Raw genomic sequence first — 18,634 nt, 5'->3', positions numbered from 1 at the left:
AATATCTCCAAGTTTGCAGATGACACTAAACTGGGTGGTGGTGTGAGCTGTGAGGAGGACGCTAAAAGGATGCAGGGTGACTTGGACAGGTTAGGTGAGTGGCCAAACGCGTTGCAGATGCAGTTTAATGTGGATAATGTGAGGTTATCCACTTTGGTGGCAAAAACACAAAGGCGGAATATTATCTGAATGGTGGCAGATTAGGAAAAGGGGAGGTGCAACAAGACCTGAGTGTCATGGTACATCAGTCATTGAAAGTTGGCATGCTGGTACAGCAGGTGGTGAAGAAGGCAAATGGTATGTTGGCCTTCATAGCTAAGGGATTTGAGTATAGGAGCAGGGAGGTCTGACTGCAGTTGTACAGGGCCTTCGTGAGGCCTCACCTGGAATGTTGTGTTCAGATTTGTTGTCCTAATCTGAGGAAGGACGTTCTTGCTATTGAGGGAGTGCAGCGAAGGTTCACCAGACTGATTCCCGGGATGGCAGGACTGACATATGAGGAGAGACTGGACCAACTGGGTCTGTATTTACTGGAGTTTAGAAGGATAAGAGGGGATCTCATAGAAACATATAAAATTCTGACGGGACTGGACAGGTCAGATGCAGGAAGAATGTTCCTGATGTTGGGGAAGTCCAGAACCAGGGGACATAATCTAAGGATAAGGGGTAAGCCATTTAGTACTGAGATGAGGAGAAACTTCTTCACTCAGAGAATTGTTAACCTGTGGAATTCCCTATTGCAGAGAGTTGTTGATGCCAGTTCATTGGATATATTCAAGAGGGAGTTGGATATGGCCCTTACTGCTAAAGGGATCAAGAGGTATGGAGAGAAAGCGGGAAAGGGGAACTGAGGTGAATGATCAGCCATGATCTTATTGAATGGTGGTGCAGGCTCGAAGTGCAGAATGGCCTACTCCTGCACCTATTTTCTATGTTTCCATGTTCTGCCTGGCCATTGGATACGGACTTGAACGGGGCAGATGTGATGTGCTTGATCCCATTGCGGGTCATGAATTTCTTGAATTCAGCACTGGTGAAGCACGGCCCATTGTCGCTGACAAGGACATTAGGCAGGCTGTGCATGGCGAACATGGCTCGTGGACTTTCGATGGTGGCAGTGGACGTGCTTACAGACATTATTACACACTCAATCCATTTTGAATAAGCATCCACAACAACCAAAAACATTTTGCCTAGAAACGGGCCCACAAAGTCAACGTGGATCCTAGACCACGGTTTGGAGGGCCATGACCACAAAATTAGCGGTGCCTCCCTGGGTGCATTGCTCAGTTGAGAGCAAGTGCTGCATTCGCGCATGCATAACTCCAAATTTGAGTCCGGTTATAGCTTTCATCATTACTATGCCTGGGTGGATACTGTGTAGGTCGCATACGAACATTTCCCTGCCTTTCTTAGGCAAAACCACATGATTTCCCCACAGGCAGTCAGCCTGTATGGACATTTTGTCTTTGCACTGTTGAAACGGCTTGATCTCTTCATGCATCTCCGCTGGGACGCTGGACCTGCTCCCATGGAGGACACAGTTTTTTTTTTTACAAGGGACAGTAAAGGATCCTGGCTGGTGCAGGTCCTGATCTGGTGGGCCATAACGGGTGACTTTTCGTTTTCAAATGCATCCATCACCAAGAGCAAGTCCTCAGGCTGTGCCATTTCCACTCCAGTCGTGGGCAATGGTAGCCGACTGAGAGCATCATCGCAGTTCTCTGTGTCTGGTCTGTGGCGGATTACAGTTATATGCAGACAGCGTAAGCACCCATCTCTGGATGCGAACAGAGGCATTGGTATTAATCTGTTTGCTCTTTGAGAATAGCGATATGAGCGGCTTATGGTCAGGTTCTAACTCAAACATGAGACCAAACAGATACTAGTGCAATTTTTTCACCCCGTAAACACATGCCAGAGCTTCTTTTTCAATCATGCTGTAGGCCCTTTTGGCCTTGGACAAACTCCCGGATGCATAGGCGACCGGTTGCAATGTTCCAGATTCGTTTGCTTGTTGTAACACACAACCGACCCCGTACGAAGACGCATCGCAAGCTAGCACTAAATGTTTACATGGGTTATACAGAACAAGCAGTTTGTTGGAACATAACAGATTTCTGGCTTTCTCAAAAACAGCCTCTTGTGATTTCTCCCATACCCAGTCGTCTCCCTTGCATAGTAGCACATGTAGGGGTTCTAGCAAGGTGCTTAACCCGGGTAGGAAATTACCAAAATAGTTGAGGAGTCCCAGGAACATCCGCAGCTCCATCACGTTCTGTGGTCTCGGCACGTTCTTGATGGACTCCGTCTTGGCGTCGGTGGCTCTGATGCCGTCTGCCGCGATTCTTCTCCCTAAGAACTTGACCTCTGGCGCCAAGAAAACATACTTCGAGCGTTTCACCCCGTGTCCCACGCGATCTTGCCGACTTAGAACCTCTTCCAGGTTCTTCAAGTGTTCGATGATGTCCCGACCTGTGACTAGTATGGTGGGTGGAATTGACTTTAGCAGGCTCTCCATGTTCCTTTGAAAAATTTCCACAGCCGATCGAATCCCAAACGGGCATCTATTGTAGATGCCCAGACCTTTGTGTGTGTTGATGCAGGTGAGGCCTTTCGAAGATTCCGCCAGCTCCTCCATCATGTAGGCCGAGGTCAGGTCCAACTTGGTGAACGTCTTTCTTGCAGCCAGGGTCGCGAAAAAATCGTCTGCCTTGGATAGCGGGTACTGGAAAAACGGTTAATCTTTACTTTATAGTCCCCACAAATTCTGACCATGCCATCGCCTTTGAGAACCGGAACAATCGGACTGGCCCACTCGGTGAACTCCACCGGCGCGATGATGCCTTCTGGCTGCAGCCTGTCCAGCTCAATTTTCACTTTCTCTCACATCATACATGGCACCGCCTGTGCCTTGTGGTGGATGGGTTGAACCAAGTGGATCTGCATTTTCGCCCGCGAGAAACTTCGATGTCCTGGCTCAAACAACGACGGGAACTTGCTCAGAACCTGGGCACATGAGGCGTCGTCGACGGATGAAAGCGCTCGGATGTCGTCCCAGTTCCAGTGGAATTTTCCCAGCCAGCTTTTGCCGAACAGTGTGGGGCCATCTCCTGGTACAATCCATAGTGGAACTTCGTGCACTGCTCCATCACAGGAGTCTTTTACTGCTGCGCTGCCAATTACAGGGATCAGCTCTTTAGTGTAAGTTCTTAGCTTGCTATGAATGGGGCTAAGCATGGGCCTGTCTGCCTTGTTGCACCACAGCCTGTCGAATGCCTTTTTGCTCATGATAGACTGAATCGCACCCATGTCCAGTTCCATGGATACTGGAATTCCATCCAGTTTTACTTTTAGCATGATCGGTGGACATTTTGTGGTGAAGGTGTGTACCCCGTACACTTCTGCCTCCTCGGTTCGAGTCTCTAGTTCAGCCTGATCCACCATGGATCGATCCTCCTCTGCAACGTGGTGGTTTGCAGGGTTTGCAGCTTGTCTGCACATTCACTGGAGGTGTCCCATTGTTCCACAGCCTTTGCACACATAGCGTTTGAAGCGGCATTGATAGGCTCGATGATCACCTCCGCAGCACCAACATGGTGTTAACTGCCTCGCATTAACGTTTGATGGTGGACTCTGGGTCATCTGAGGTCGTGCAGCTGCAGGCGTGTACGTTCTGCCATATGCATTCCTGCCTGAAAACGACGTTACTTTGTGCACAGTACTTGCCGAAACCTCTTTATGCTGTGAAATTTGTTTGGTGTTATCGTTGGTGGACATAAATGCCTGGGCTTTGCTCAGGTTCAGTGTTTCAACAGTCAATAGTTTGCGAAGGATAATCTCATGGCCAATGCCAAGCACAAAAAAGTCTCTTCGCATTTGTTTAAGGAATCCAGCGAATTCGCAATGTCCTGCAAGGCGCCTTAGTTCGGCGACATAGCTCGCCACTTCCCGGCCTTCAGACCGTTGACATGTGTAAAATCGATACCTTGTCATCAGAATGCTTTCCTTCGGATTTAGGTGCTCCCGGACCAGCGTACACAGTTCTTCATATGACTTGGTTGTTGGTTTCACCGGAGCTAGAAGATTTTTCATGAGGCTATAGGTTGTTGCCCCATAGACGGTGAGGAGGATCGCCCTTCGTTTGGCAGCATTCTCGTCCCCTTCCAGCTCGTTGGCCACGAAGTATTGGTCAAGTCGCTCCACGAAGGCCTCCCAATCGTCCCCTTCTGAGAATTTCTCCAGGATACCAACAGTTCTCTGCATTTTCACGTGATTGTTCGTTGTCTCGTCACCAGTAATTGAGTACTGTAGACATGAGTACGTGTGACCTTAGCTCCTTTATTCAAACTCCAGAGTCTTAGTACAGCATGGGAGGCCTTATATACAGTGCTCCCAAGGATGCTGGGATCCCTTGGGACTCCAACAGGTATGCCCTCTGGTGGCAGTATGATACACGTTACATAGGGTTGCATACATAACAACCCCCAGCCCCACCCCCCCACCCTGCCACGTTGAGCCTTCTCCCTCCCTCCGTTCAGATGCCATCAGCCTAGCCTCGCTCCCGCACCTAGCCATGGCCGAAGGGCTTGCCGGTGCGTTGTCCCGCACCTAACCCTGGCCGAAGGGACTCCCGCCCCAGTTGGGGCGGGCCCGCTGTGGATCTCTTCCCTCCCCACCCCTGTTAAGATGCCGCCTTCACCACCCACCACCCCAGCACCCCCCGCCAGCCTGCCGCGTTGAGCCTTCTCCCTTCCTCCCTCCCCCCCACCCCCCGTTCAGATGCCATGTTCTCGCGCACCTATCCCAGGCCGAAGGGACTCCCGCATGGCTAGCCACTGCTGAGTTTAGTTGAAGGTAGGATTTACTTCAGTTCTTTATTTGTTAATTTAATTATTTACTTCAGTTCTTTATTTTTTATTGAATGCTTATTACTTTTTGTGCTTTGTTTGGTGCTTGGTGGTGCTTTAAATGTAGTTACTTGCGCGATTCCTTTACTCTAGGTAAGGTTTTTCTGTGCGGACAGAAGTGGCAACATACACTGGCCTAAGTTAGTTTGGAGCAACTATTTGCTGGCCAAACTTGCTTAAATGGCTAAAACAGGCGTAAGTGGCTGGGAATGCCCCCATTTGAAAAACAAAAACTAAACTGAAAAAAACCTAACTAACTCACTTACACTGGCGCAAATTAAATGGCCAGAATTGCAACTAAAAAGATACTCCAGAAAAATCAAATTGCTCCAAAAAAAACCGGAGCAACTCCTGGGAAAATTTGGGCCCTAAAAGTAGTAATTGCCTATCAAAAGCTGCACAGTGTTTCTTGATAGCTACCTCCAGTTTTTTCAAGATACATTTTTCTGTAGAATGTAATAATGCTTAGAATCTATCTTTTTTTTGATTTGCTGTATATTTTCCCTCACTTCAGTTTCCCTTGGTTATAATTTCACATAACTACCATGATCCTTAAGCCTTCGAAGCACTATATCTGGTAGACTATGGCACTGCCACCCTGAGTTTATGGAATTTCCTGTTCTCTTCAAGCAAGCTCTGATCCCAACTGAAGGTAATGGTAGAAGAAAGCCTAGTTGTAGGAGATCTAAACAAGCAAGACAAAGAAAAGATTGAGATGTGATCTCAACAAATAAGTACTGACAAATGTAATATTAAACATTTGCATTACAGTAATTATGGTTTCAAACAATCCTTAATTACCTGGTCTAGACTTGGTATTTGATGGCCTTGGCTTTCCTCCAGGTCTGCAAAATAAAACTGTAGTCAACATATTTTCTACTTTAAAACTTATACATAAGCTGTTGCTTTGCTTGAAGGTGTGAGATGGGGTCATTGTCACACTGCTGAACAATACCTAAAGAACAGTAGCACAATTTCACTAACAGCATGTCAATGGAGACAGTGGAAAAATCAGTGGATACACTTACCTGAAGAGGTAATTTGGCAGGAAAGAAATAATAATTATATTGTCCAGTACTCAAAACCATTCAACAAATATATATTCGACAATCCTAAACACAAGCTTTTCCTATGTCAGTAACCTATTCAAATGAGGGGAGTGACTCCCTTTCGAAAATTTTATGTAGCCCACCAGTGAACTGCCAGTGCAGATGAACTGCCCCAAAGGCTCGCACAATCACATTTATGCCTGATTCACAAAATTGGAGGGTTAAACTAAGATGACACTCCAGCTGGGTACTGAGGGTGTGCAGTGTTGAATGAGACCTGTTATGATAGTTTAGGCCAGAGTTAAATATCCTGTGGCATTATTCAAAAAAGAATAGAGTGTTTTACCCTGGCTTGACCCACACTCCTCCATTAATCAATTTACAAAATAACAGATTAGCTGCATATTAATGTCCTTGCTGTTTGTGGGATCATTTACATGCACAACACAGTTGCCACACCTCAAAGTAGCTTCTTCATAGAATCATAGAAATTTACAGCACGGAAGGAGACCATTTCGGCCTATCGTGTTCTTGTATGTGAAGTACAGTCATGCCAAAATAAATATTTATATCACTTAAGCAAAATGTATCAATAAAAACTAGAAAATTTGGAACATAGAACAAGATGCTCTAACTGAATGGGAGACCAGGTGAGTATTTTTCTGGATTAGCGAAGAAAGGAATATTTTTATGTATATCTTATTTAAACTTCTTTTAAAAATATACTTTTCCTTTTTAATGCAGGCATTCCAGATTGGCTAAGTGATGTGCACCACCCAGCTAAGAAGTACGTTACAAGCATAAAGAAAGGTCCTACAGGAAAAAAAACTAAGCAATCAAAACAAATACTGGCAAGCAGAATCAAAGAAAACCCAAAGATGTTTTATAATTACATAAAAAGCAAGAGGATAACTAAGGAAAGAGTAGTGCCTATTAGGGACCAACATTATGCTGTGTGTGTGGAAGTGGAGGATGTGGGTAAGGTACTTAATGAATACTCTGCAGCTGTCTTCACAAAAGAGGGGAACGATGCCGAAGTTGAAGTTAAGGAGGAAGAGACTGCAATATTGGATGGGATAAACATACTAAGAGAGAAAGTATTCAGAGGTTTAGCATTTTTGAAAGTAGATAAATCGCCAGGACCGAATGAAATCATAAAATCGTAGAAATTTACAGCACGGAAGGAGGCCATTTCGGCCCATCATGTCCTTGCCGGTCGACAAAGAGCTGTCCAGCCGAATCCCACTTTACAGCTCTTGGTCCGTAGCCTTGTAGGTTACAGCGCTTCAAGTGCATACCCAAGAGCTTTTTAAATGTGGTGAGGGTTTCTGCCTCTACCACCCTTTCAGGCAGTGAGTTCAAGACCCCCACCACCCTCCAGGTGAAAGAATTTCCCCTCAAATCCCCTCTAAACCTCCTACCAATTACTTAAAAAATATATCCAAGGCTATTAAAAGAACAAAGGGGGAAATTGTGCTTCTTGTTTTAGGAGGGTATTCTCATTGCTAGTAATGGGAACTTGTGCAAACAGAGCTCCCATTATTATCAAGGAGAATACTACATAGTGATTGGTGGGCCAGGTCCATGTGATTCCAGGATATGAATACGTACCGGGAGGACATGTTCCCGTAGGCTGCACAGCAAATGGTGGCCTCTGACCGAATCCGGGACCACCAGGTATTTTCGTTAAAAAATTTTGGGTCGGAGGTGTTCGTCCGAAGGAAGCCTCTGACTGCAATTTTCCCCCCAATGATTTAAACTTAAATGTAGGGGGCATGGTAAAGAAATTTGCAGATGATACAAAAATGGGTTGCATGGTTGACAGTGAGGAGGAAAGCTTAAGACTGCAGGAAGATAATGATGAACTGGTCAGTTGGGAAGAAAAGCGGAAAATGGAATTCAATCTGGAAAAGTGAGGTAATGCATTTGGCAACAAGACAAGGGAATACACAATAAATGGGAGGGTACTGAGAGGTGTGAAGGAACAGAGGGACCTTGGAGTTTATGTACACAGATCCTTAAAAGTAGAACAGGTCGATAAAGTTGTTAAAAAGGCATCTGGAATGCTTTCCTTTATTATTTAAGCACTATATAAATAAAAGTTATTATTATTTATTAGCCAAGGCATAGAATATAAAAGCAGAGAAGTTATGCTAGAACTGTACACAACACTAGTTAGGTCACAGCTTGATTACTGCAGTGAAATGTTAGCATAGGATTTCCCCATTATAAGTGTTTTAAATAACTTCTTTCCCAATTGTGACATTTTGACATATGGGTTTCTATAATAAAAACATGACCGGAAATAGGCTAACATGTACAAGAACTGCGTGCCATACACATGAGATACATAGAAACACATTCGTATGGATTTTGGAAAGATTGCTATGATGTAATTTGTAAATAAAATTAGGAATAAAAATGTCAGTCATTTTCAAAAGCATGTATGTACAGTGCCAGTGATGTGCAATGTTGGGTTATTACTACACAGGTAGCAACTAATTTGCTAATGTTTTCTATGGCAGACTGTTGAAAATTTGCATCTACAAATATTCTTTGCCAAAACACCAGCATTACATGCAAACGGCTACTCATTGTTCAAAACATTCTTTCAGACAGATCAATCTATGTAAATATTAACCAAGAATGAAGACAGAATTTTCAAATAGCTGACTGCAGCAAATGTAGAATGCATTAGAATGCAGAATCTCCATCCATACCTCGATAATTGGGTCATTGAGAGTGCAATACGTAAGATCTGCCAACACAGCTGTGCAGAGTACACTACCGCATGCTGCTCCCTCTAATGGCCCTGGCCTGCTGATGAAGCAGCGTGAGCTGCTGCATGAGGGCGATGGCAGTGAAGAGGGTGACTGGATTTGACATTGCCCATATCCAGGTCAGTGATTGGAGTGCAGGCAGGTACAGCTGGAGCAGCGAGGTCAGGGCGGAGGAGTGGCAAGAGTGCGTAGTGGAACGTGATCAGGACCCAGGAGAAGCGTGAGTTCGGAGGCCAGAAGAGGCAAGGGCCCAGGGTCAATATGGGCCAGCCCACACTGCGATATGTGTGCACACTAGGTCCGTGCAGCAGAGCTGGCCTCCAGTCATCTTGATTGATCCTTGCCACTGGACTGGTCAAGCCTGGTGAAATGGCCACCACATGTTAAAAAGATCCACGCACGGGCATCTTCCACCCTTCAAAATGCAATTCAAGACCTGGAATATTAGGTCCTTCATTGAAATAACTGTGAACTCATCCCTTGTTGGCGTGGAAGCAAATCATCCTTGTTTCTAGGGACTGCCTATGATGATGATGATGATGAGTACTGCGTACAGTTCTGGTCACCACATTACAGGAAAGATGTGATTGCACTTGAGGGTTCAGAGGAGATATACGAGGAGGCCATCATTCGCTGCGCAGTGCATGGGAAGATGACTTCGAGGTACGTATCTATATGTTGGAGTCACGTGGGCCTGGACTACCAATCAGTATGTAGTATTCTCATTGATAAAAATGGGAACTCCGTTTGTGCGAGCTCCCATTACTATCAATGAGAATAACCCCCTAAAACAAGAAACACAGCACAAAAAATGAAAATAAACACCTCACATATTTAAAATTAATTGAAATTAAATGTAATTAAATATTTTAGAAAAAAACATTTTTTTTAAAATATGTTTTAATAGGGTTAAAAATAAACTTACCTTAATGGACAGGGTTTTTAATATAAACATGAATGATTAAATTTAATTTTTCTATGTTTTAAAAGTGTTACGCTGGTAAAAGTAAGCTATGTGCCTGCTTTTACCAGGCGTAAAAGTTTGAAGGACATTCGCTGGGCATGAGTTGGGCAAATTTTGACAGATTGGAAAAGCCGGTTCTCGGCGCATGCGCAGCGTGCCCCGAGAACCGGGCTTTTGCGAGGCCTCACCAGGTGTGTGCGCACTTTGTACGCACCCGGCGCGGCCGCTATTTTTGGCCCAATATTGTTTACCCTCAAATCACATGGATCACTGAAGGCTGCATCCAAACACTACTGAGGGAAAGCTCAATGTAGAAACCCTTGTAGTAGATCTAGTAAACCCAGAAAACAAAAGCAAATCTTTTCCCAGAAATGAAGGACAAATGAACTACATTCTCAAAGCATCCTGAGCTAACTACTTCATTTAAGCCAACAGTCAAAATCTGATGGCGGGATCCTGATGAAAGATAGTTCCCAATGAAAACTGACCTCAAAGAGCAGAAAGGGGGACTGAATTACCCAAGGTCTGAGAAATAAAATTTACTTCGGCATAACATCTGCAAAACTCTGGAAACAAATGGGATTAAAAGAAAGTATACATTAACTTCACAGCACTGAGAAAAAGAAAAACACACCCACTGTCCAGATTCAAGTGCACTTGAAGTGCTGTAACCTACAAGGCTATGGACCAAGAGCTGGAAAGTGGGATTAGGCTGGATAGCTCTTTTTTGGCCGGTCCAGACACGATGGGCCGAATGGCCTCCTTCTGTGCCATAAATTTTTAAGATTTCTAAGTGGAAGGCATTTTCATTTGAGACCTCAGAAGCTTCAGGGGACTCAAACATTACATAACCACAACATAAACCTCTGTCCAGTTTCCATCTCCTTAGAAGAACAGTTGAAACAATCATTCTGCACTTTAAATACCCTCTATAAATGCATGGTTAAATGTTCTCCATGTTGGACAAAGATAGAAGCTTAATGCCTTGATTGTGAACTACCTATTCTGACACTTCCAGGCTCACGCATAAAAGCTTCAGCTGAGCAAATAACCAGGTGTATTTGGACAGGCTGCAGAATCTTTCACCAGAAGTGAAGACCCAGCCTCATTATGCTGAATTCCAAAAGATTAGATCCTTCACTTCTTCACCCACCAACTGAACCAGGGTGAATGAAATCAGGTCTCAACGTAGATCCACCAAGACTGAGCAATGATATAAACAACTGATGCTGTAATCAAAGGGGTCTTTTCGACTGTAACTGCCCAGAAACCACCGAGAATCTTGGTGTAAGAACTATTTTCTCGTCGGGCGGTTTTAATGAACTAATTAGTGGAACTTTTTACCACCGTTATCTGATGAAGCTTAGCGGTATTTTCTAGGCGGTGAGGGCCTTGGGGAAAGTCTATCCCAAGGATCCAAAATCCACAAAGCAATCAGGATGCCTAACAAACATAGGCCCCCATATTGGTGGCCTTACCACCCATTACCACCGGATTTTCCTGCAACTTTCCTCTCGCTCCCAGTTTCCACTTGGGCTGGAGCGGGCGGGAGGGGAACACCGCTGGAACCATCCGCTGACATCCTCTGGCAGCCAAGTCACATAAAAATGGTGCAGGCGGGAGTGGGTGGGAGTCGGTGCCAGCAGGGGGAAGGACCGCTGCGTGGAGGCTGTTCTTACCTCGACGGTAGGTATGAAGATCTGCAAAAGAAGGTTAATGACCATCTTAAAAAAAAAAATTTTCTACAGCGACTTACCTGGATGGGGTCCCCTGAAGGTGTTCTGGTGATTTTTTTTTTTGTGATGTTTTTACTTTTCAGGTCTTCCACGCTCCCTGGGCCCGACTCCATCCTTGGCGGCACTTGGGCGGCAAGCTCCTTTGCCACCGAGATTGAGAGCTCCCGCCCACTGCCGCCCAGATTGATGGCATAAGCTATTATTTTGCCACCAGGCGGTACTGCCACCTCTTTTAGAGGAATCTTTCAGGCAAAGTACCGCCCAATCTCTCAGCGGCCATTTGGGCAGCAAATGGGTGGACCTTGCAGCTCATGAAAACCGGGGCCATACAAGAACCTATGTGAGACAGATGTCCCTTATATGAGCTGGGAGACAGGCAAATAACATCACTGCAAGGCTCATACCTCATCATCATCATAGGTAGTCCCTCGGAATCGAGGAAGACTTGCTTCCACTCCTGAAGTGAGTTCTTTGGTGGCTGAACAGTCCAATACAAGAGTCACAGACTCTGTCACAGATGGGGAAGATCCAGTGGAAATAGGAAGACCTCTTCACTCCAGCAATCGATGTCCCCGTGCTCAGAGGCAGAGCAAAACCTCACAATCGCTTGGGTCAGGCACCAGAGAACAGACCAACGCAGCACCTGAGGTACAGACTGTCCGTCACGACTGCGTGTCAATGATCCGACTGGAACGACCTAAAAGTACCTTCCCGGCTCCAGTGGCAGGACTCCTGGGAAGGAAGATCAAATTCACAGGCACTCTTCCAGCTTTTGTGGCAGAATCATGGGACAGAAAGATCAAGGCAGTCGACCACGAGGACAGAGGCAAGATGGCGTCCCTGATGCAGCAAGAGGCAGCGTGGCTGAAAAAAAAGATGGCCGCGGCAATATCACGAGGTGCAACGTTGAGAGACCAACACGTGTGTCTAACGAAGGATTTGATTGGGGTAAAGCCAGCAGAATTCTCTTAAAGGAGACCTGCAACCAACTGAACATAAAGAGACATTGTATGCATGGCAATCAATGTAACGAACCGATTAAGATTGTGAACAAAATGTTGTTGCGAGATGTCGGGAATAGAGTGTCCCCAAAAGTAGCAAGCGAGCAAATTCAGGAGGGTAAAGGCGCTGATCCTGATACTCTGCCCCAGGGCTATCGCAAGCTGCAGGCACTTGATGGCACTATTCGCCACGGACCTGGAAACGAAAACAGCGTCGATGCCCACCACCCGGGTGGAGATGGCGCAGCCCCCAGACCCAATTGCTACCTCGGCCATGTCCGGGAGCAAAAGGTCAGAACCAACGAGTTCCCCAAATGGGACCTGGAACAGCCAGGTTCGCAACACCATTAGTGTGCAGGCAGAAAATTCTGCAGCCCTCAAAGGAGGACAGGGAGCCCACACACATCTGTGGCTCTCCCCACCACTAGGCAATGGCAAAGACCCTGAGTCCTGGCAAGGTGAGCGAACCAAGTCTACCCCGCTAGCAGGGGCGCAGCACTGCCATCAGACGACTAGGACCCCGTCCGGTTGGTCTGGAACTAGCGTCCTCACATACCTGTACTGCTACCTCAGTACTGACCATGACTGAACTAATTATGCAATCTACCCAATCCTGGCGCACGGCTGTAAAATGTAACAAATGTAAGTCACTGAACCAAGGTGTCACAATACAAACTTAAAAAAATGTTTTTCTTCCTTTCTTTGTACTTGCACTGTGTCTGATCCTGTATGGTAATGTAACAGGCCAGCTGCATGATCTCGCTGTGGCTGGGCGGGGGGTGGGGTGGGGGGGGGGGGGGAAATGGATGTATGTAGCCATGGACACACACATGGATCACACCCAGAATCCACTGAACCCTCCACTGCATCATCGAACCATCCAAACTGGTAACCACTACCCAACGTTGAGGCAAAAGGACCTGGTGGTTAACAGGGAGAGAGCCAAGCCAAAGCACAGCCAAGGTGCAAGGGCTATTGGCACTTAAGTCTGGGGAGAGCTAAGCCAGAGCACATCGTGCAAAGGTAATTGGCACAAAGGACTTGGGGGAGAGTGATGTTATATATGCAGACTTTCGATATACTCTCTGTGTAGTCACTGTATAGTTGCATAAGATGGAGACTTGTTTACCTGATGTACTATCAATAAGGTTTACACTGTGTAGCTACTATGCTGGCACCACTAGAGGGTGCAACTGGTGGAGACCAGGGTTTCCTGCCCTGGTGGCAGGGGCTGTATAAAAGGGTAACCACCATGCAGCTGCCTCACTCTGGAATTACGAATAAAGGACTAAGGTCACTATAGTTGGAGTACAACACATTGCCTCGTGGAGTCATTCATAAATACATTACAGACATAATCGAGAAGAGGCTTGGAATGATGATGCAGCCCTGTTTGACCCCAGTCCGGACATGGATTAGGTCTGTAATAGATCCGTTGGTAAGGATCACAGCCTGCATGTCGTCGTGGAGCAGGTAAAGGTGAAGGACAAACTTTTGGGGGCATCTGAAACAGAGGAGGACACTCCATAGACCCTTACGGTTGATAGTGTCAAAGGCCTTTGTAAGGTCGAAAAAGGCCACGTATCAGGACTGGCACTGCTCCCTGCATTTTTCCTGCAGCTGTCACGTTGCAAAGATCATGCCTGTTGTGCCCTGCAGGGGACAAAATCCGCACTGTGACTCCGGAAGGAGCCGCTCGGCCACAGGGGGAAGACGGTTGAGGAGGACTCTAGCGACAACTTTCCCAGTGGCTGATAGCAGGGAGATTCCTCTGTAATTGCCGCAGTCGGACGTGTCCCCTTTTTTAAAGATGGTCACGATCACTGCATCTCTGAGATCTCCCGGCATGCTCTCCTCCCTTCAGATGAGAGATGAGGTCATGAATCCGCGCCAACAGCGCCTCTCCGCCATACTTTAGCGCCATACTTAGCATGGATTCCATCCGCTCCCGTAGCCTTGTTGTTCTTGAGCTGTCTTATGGCTTTTCTTACCTCATGCAACGTTGGGATTTCACTGAGGTGGTGGCAGGTCACATGCTGCGGGATGGAATCGAGAACACTCGAGTCAAAGGCAGAGTCTCAGTTGAGGAGATCTTCAAAGTGCTCCTTTCAGCGGGCCCTGACTGCCTCAGTGTCCTTGATGAGTGTTTCCCCGTTCTTGGCCAGGAATGAAGTGGGGCCTTGGGAGTTTGGACCGTAGATGGCCTTGACTGTAATGAAGAATCCTCGCAAATCATGGCTGTCGGCCAGTTGTTGCATCTCCCGTGCTTTCTCCATCCACCACCTTTTCTTTAGGTCCCGGGTTTTTTGTTGGACCTCAGCCCTGAGCCGCCTGTAATGCGGCTTTGCTGCTCCCGAGTTGGGTTGTTGCTTGAGGCTCAGAAATGCTCTTGCGCTTGCGATCTATTAGTTCTTGGATCTCCTGATCATTCTCATCAAACCAGTCTTGGTGTTTTCTGGTTCTAACCAAATGTCTCTTCGCAGGCACTGGTTATAGAGGCCTGGAGGGCAGACCAAGCGCTGTGGGCATTCAGCATCTTAGGGTCATCAAGGCACGCCTGGTTAGCTGTGAGGCGCTGGCTGTATAGGGCTCTCTTAGCTGGGTCTTTAAGTGCCCCGGCATTGACTTTTTTCCGGCACTGCTTCTGCTGTCCCCTCCGCTTTGGTGCTATGTTAATGTCAATGCTGGATCGGATTAGGCGGTGGTCCGTCCAACAGTCATCAGCTCCTGTCACATCCTTGTGATCCCTGGCTCGGACGATGACATAGTCGAGCAGGTGCCAGTGTTTGGAGCAAGGGGTTGCCACGATGCCTTGTATTAGTCCCTCTGGCAGAATAGGGTGTTGGTGATGAGAAGTTCACGTTCTAGACATTTTTTCAGGAGTAGGGTACTGCTGGAGTTGGCTTTCCCTACCCCTTCTCTGCCAATCACGCCTCCCCAGAGGACTGTGTCTTTGCCGACTCTGGTGTTAAAGTCACCTAGGAGGATCAATTTGCCTTCCGTGGGGACGCGGGACAGGGATGTTGAGGTTGGTGTAAAAACCCTCTTTGGTCTCATCCATTACATTGAGTGTTGGGGAGTATGCACTGATGACTGTGGCGCACTGGTTCCGGATAGGGGGAGTTGAAGAGTCATGAGGCGTTCGTTAACCCTGCAGGTGGAGTCTTTGAGGCGGTCGACCAGCTCATTTTTGATGGCGAAGCCATTTCAGTGAAGGCGGCGTACTTCCTCTGGTTTTCCTTTACAGAAAAAGGTGTAACCTCCACCATGTTCCTTGAGCTGGCCTTCCCCTGCCCGCCGGGTCCCGCTTGCGGCGGCGATGTCGCTGTCAAAGCGCCCAAGTTCCCGAGCAACTATGGCGGTGCGGCGTTCCAGCTTGTCGCTGTTGGAGTTGTCCATGAGGGTCCTGACGTTTCAGGTCCCGAACATCATGTTAACAGAATGGAAGATCCATGTGCGTGAATTCTTTTAACGTTGTACATCGGCCACCACACGGGCTTAGCTAAGCAAGGTCTTGGTCCAGTGGCAAGGGTGTCCAAGACGACTGGAGACCAGGTTCTGCTGTATGAACCTAATTGCCGACGGCAAGGTGTAGGCCGCAAGCTCGGTGCCAAGTAGCACCCTTGATGGTAGGTGGCCCGAGGCTTGGTTGGGGGCAGGCATCAGGAAGGTCAGTTGTCCACTGGAGTTCCGAGTGGAAGGGAAGCAAGAAGTGGAAGAGTGGAAGAATCATAACCGTGATGCTCACCAGAAGAGGAGGCCAGGTCACCAATGGGAAAGGAGGGTTCCAGGCATCGACGAGGATAGGGATGTGGGCCCGCCGCCGGAGGGATGAGAGCCTGCCGCTGGAGGGATGTCCCGGTCGCCTGGTCAGAGGCACACCTGCTCGCCGGGCGTCGTGGTGAGTAACCCGGTTTCAAATGATTGAAAATGATGTTAATAAAACACACCAAACTATTTTCTAATTAGATTGGGGTAAGATTAGGAAAATAATTCTTGAAAGTTCCTCCATGTTGTTTAAAAGTTTCTTCAGAAGTTTTAAAAGTTTCTCCCGAAGTTCTAAAAAAGTTTTCCTAAGTTATTTAAAAGTTTCTCCAGAGGTTTTTAAAAGTTTCTCCAGAAGTTTTAAAAGTTTTCTCAAGTTGTTTAAAAGTTTAAAATGAAATGAAAGTCAGTAATAAGCTACCTCCCTTGGTATTGTTGCATGGGCGCTGCCAACCCTCTGTAGCTGCACAAAGCCCTGGCTAGACCACATCTGGAGCACTGCGGGGAAGTAGAGGCTCAGTCGTCTCCGAAGGGGGCCCAAACGCCCGATTGCCGCCGAAGAGGCCTGAACGTCACCGGGGGCCCGAACGTCTGGTCGCCGCTGGGGGCCCGAGCGCCTTCATTCCCTGAATCGGCCTTTTGCACTGGGAGTCGGAGCCAGTTAAACTCAACAAGCAACCCCAGTGTAACGCCAGCCTTCTCTTCCAGCTCTGAATCCTGCAACCTCAAATAGAACTTCCTATTTCATGTATGTTAATTAAAAGTGACCTTAGTTAATATTAGATTAAAAGAACTCAGAACTTTAGGAAGTTGAGAAATCTGTGAAGCAGGAGATTCTTTATCACTGCAGCGTTAACATAAGAACATAAATAGGAGCAGGATTGGCCATACAGCCCCTCGAGCCTGCTCCGCCATTTAATAAGATCATGGTTGATGTGATCATGGACTCAGCTCCACTTCCTCACCTGCTCCCCATAACCCCTTATCATTTAAGAAACTGTCTATTTCTGTCTCAAATTTATTCAATGTCCCAGCTTCCACAGCTCTCTGAGGCAGCGAATTCCACAGATTAACAACCCTCTGAGAGAAGAAATTTCTCCTCATCTCTGTTTTAAATGGGCGGCCCCTTACTCTACGATCATGCCCTCTAGTTCTAGTCTCCCCCATCAGTGGAAACATCCTCTCTGCATCCACCTTGTCAAGCCCCCTCATAATCTTATATGTTTCGATAAGATCACACCTCATTCTTCTGAATTCCAATGAGTAGAGGCCCAACCTAGTCAACCTTTCCTCATAAATCAACCCCCTCATCCCCGGAATCAACCTAAAAATGAACCTTCTCTGAACTGCCTCCAAAGCAAGTATATCCTTTCGTAAATATGGAAACCAAAACTGCTCGCAGTATTCCAGGTGTGGCCTCACCAATACCTTATATCGATGTAGCAAGACTTCTCTGCTTTTATACTCCATCCCCTTTGCAATAAAGGCCAAGATACCATTGGCCTTCCTGATCACTTGCTGTACCTGCATACTATCCTTTTGTGTTTCATGCACAAGTACCCCCAGGTCCCGCTGTACTGTGGCACTTTGCAATCTTTCTTCATTTAAATAATAACTTGCTCTTTGATTTTTTCTGCCAAAGTGCATGACCTCACACTTTCCAACATTATATTCCATCTGCCAAATTTTTGCCCACTCAATTAGCCTGTCTATGTCCTTTTGCAGATTTTTTGTGTCCTCCTCACACATTGCTTTTCCTCGCATCTTTGTATCATCAGCAAACTTGGCTACGTTACACTCAGTCCCTTCTTCCAAGTCATTTATATAGATTGTAAATAGTTGGGATCCCAGCACTGATCCCTGCGGCACCCCACTAGTTACTGACTGCCAACCAGAGAATGAACCATTTATCCCGACTCTCTGTTTTCTGTTAGTTAGCCAATCCTCTATCCATTTACCCCCAACCCGGTGAACTTTTATCTTGTGCAGTAACCTTTTATGTGGCACCTTGTCAAATGCCTTCTGGAAGTCCAAATACATCACATCCACTGGTTCCCCTTTATCCACCCTATTCATTACATCCTCAAAGAATTCCAGCAAATTTGTCAAACATGACTTTCCCTTCATAAATCCATGCTGACTCTGCCTGACCGAATTTTGATTTTCCAAATGTCCTGCTATTCCTTCTTTAATAATGGACTCCAACATTTTCCCAACCACAGATGTTAGGCTAACTGGTCTATCGTTTCCTGTTTTTTGTCTGCTTCCCTTTTTAAATAGGGGCATTACATTTGCAGTTTTTCAATCTGCTGGGACCTCCCCAGAATCCAGGGAATTTTGGTAAATTACAACCAATGCATCACAATCCCTGCCACTGCTTCTCTTAAGACCCTAGGATGCAAGCCATCAAGTCCAGGGGATTTATCTGC

General features: G+C 46.6%; 1 protein-coding gene across 5 annotated transcripts in view; it reads right to left on the bottom strand.

The window, feature by feature from the left end:
- nek10 (NIMA-related kinase 10) overlaps nt 1–18,634 on the bottom strand; it is a 436,136-nt gene that overhangs the window by 64,619 nt on the left and 352,883 nt on the right. For 3 of the 5 annotated variants that reach the window (XM_070880873.1, XM_070880875.1, XM_070880877.1), the window contains 2 exons: nt 5,712–5,755; nt 5,452–5,595 (listed from right to left, as the gene is read on the bottom strand). In XM_070880873.1, the coding sequence (XP_070736974.1) occupies nt 5,452–5,595; nt 5,712–5,755 (188 nt within the window). The remainder of the gene's footprint in view (nt 1–5,451; nt 5,596–5,711; nt 5,756–18,634) is intronic. The other 2 variants (XM_070880874.1, XM_070880876.1) reach the window with 2 other exon arrangements.

Source organism: Pristiophorus japonicus, chromosome 5, assembly GCF_044704955.1.
Source record: "Pristiophorus japonicus isolate sPriJap1 chromosome 5, sPriJap1.hap1, whole genome shotgun sequence".
Taxonomy (NCBI): Eukaryota; Metazoa; Chordata; class Chondrichthyes; family Pristiophoridae; genus Pristiophorus; species Pristiophorus japonicus.
This window is presented reverse-complemented; position numbering and strand designations above follow the sequence as displayed.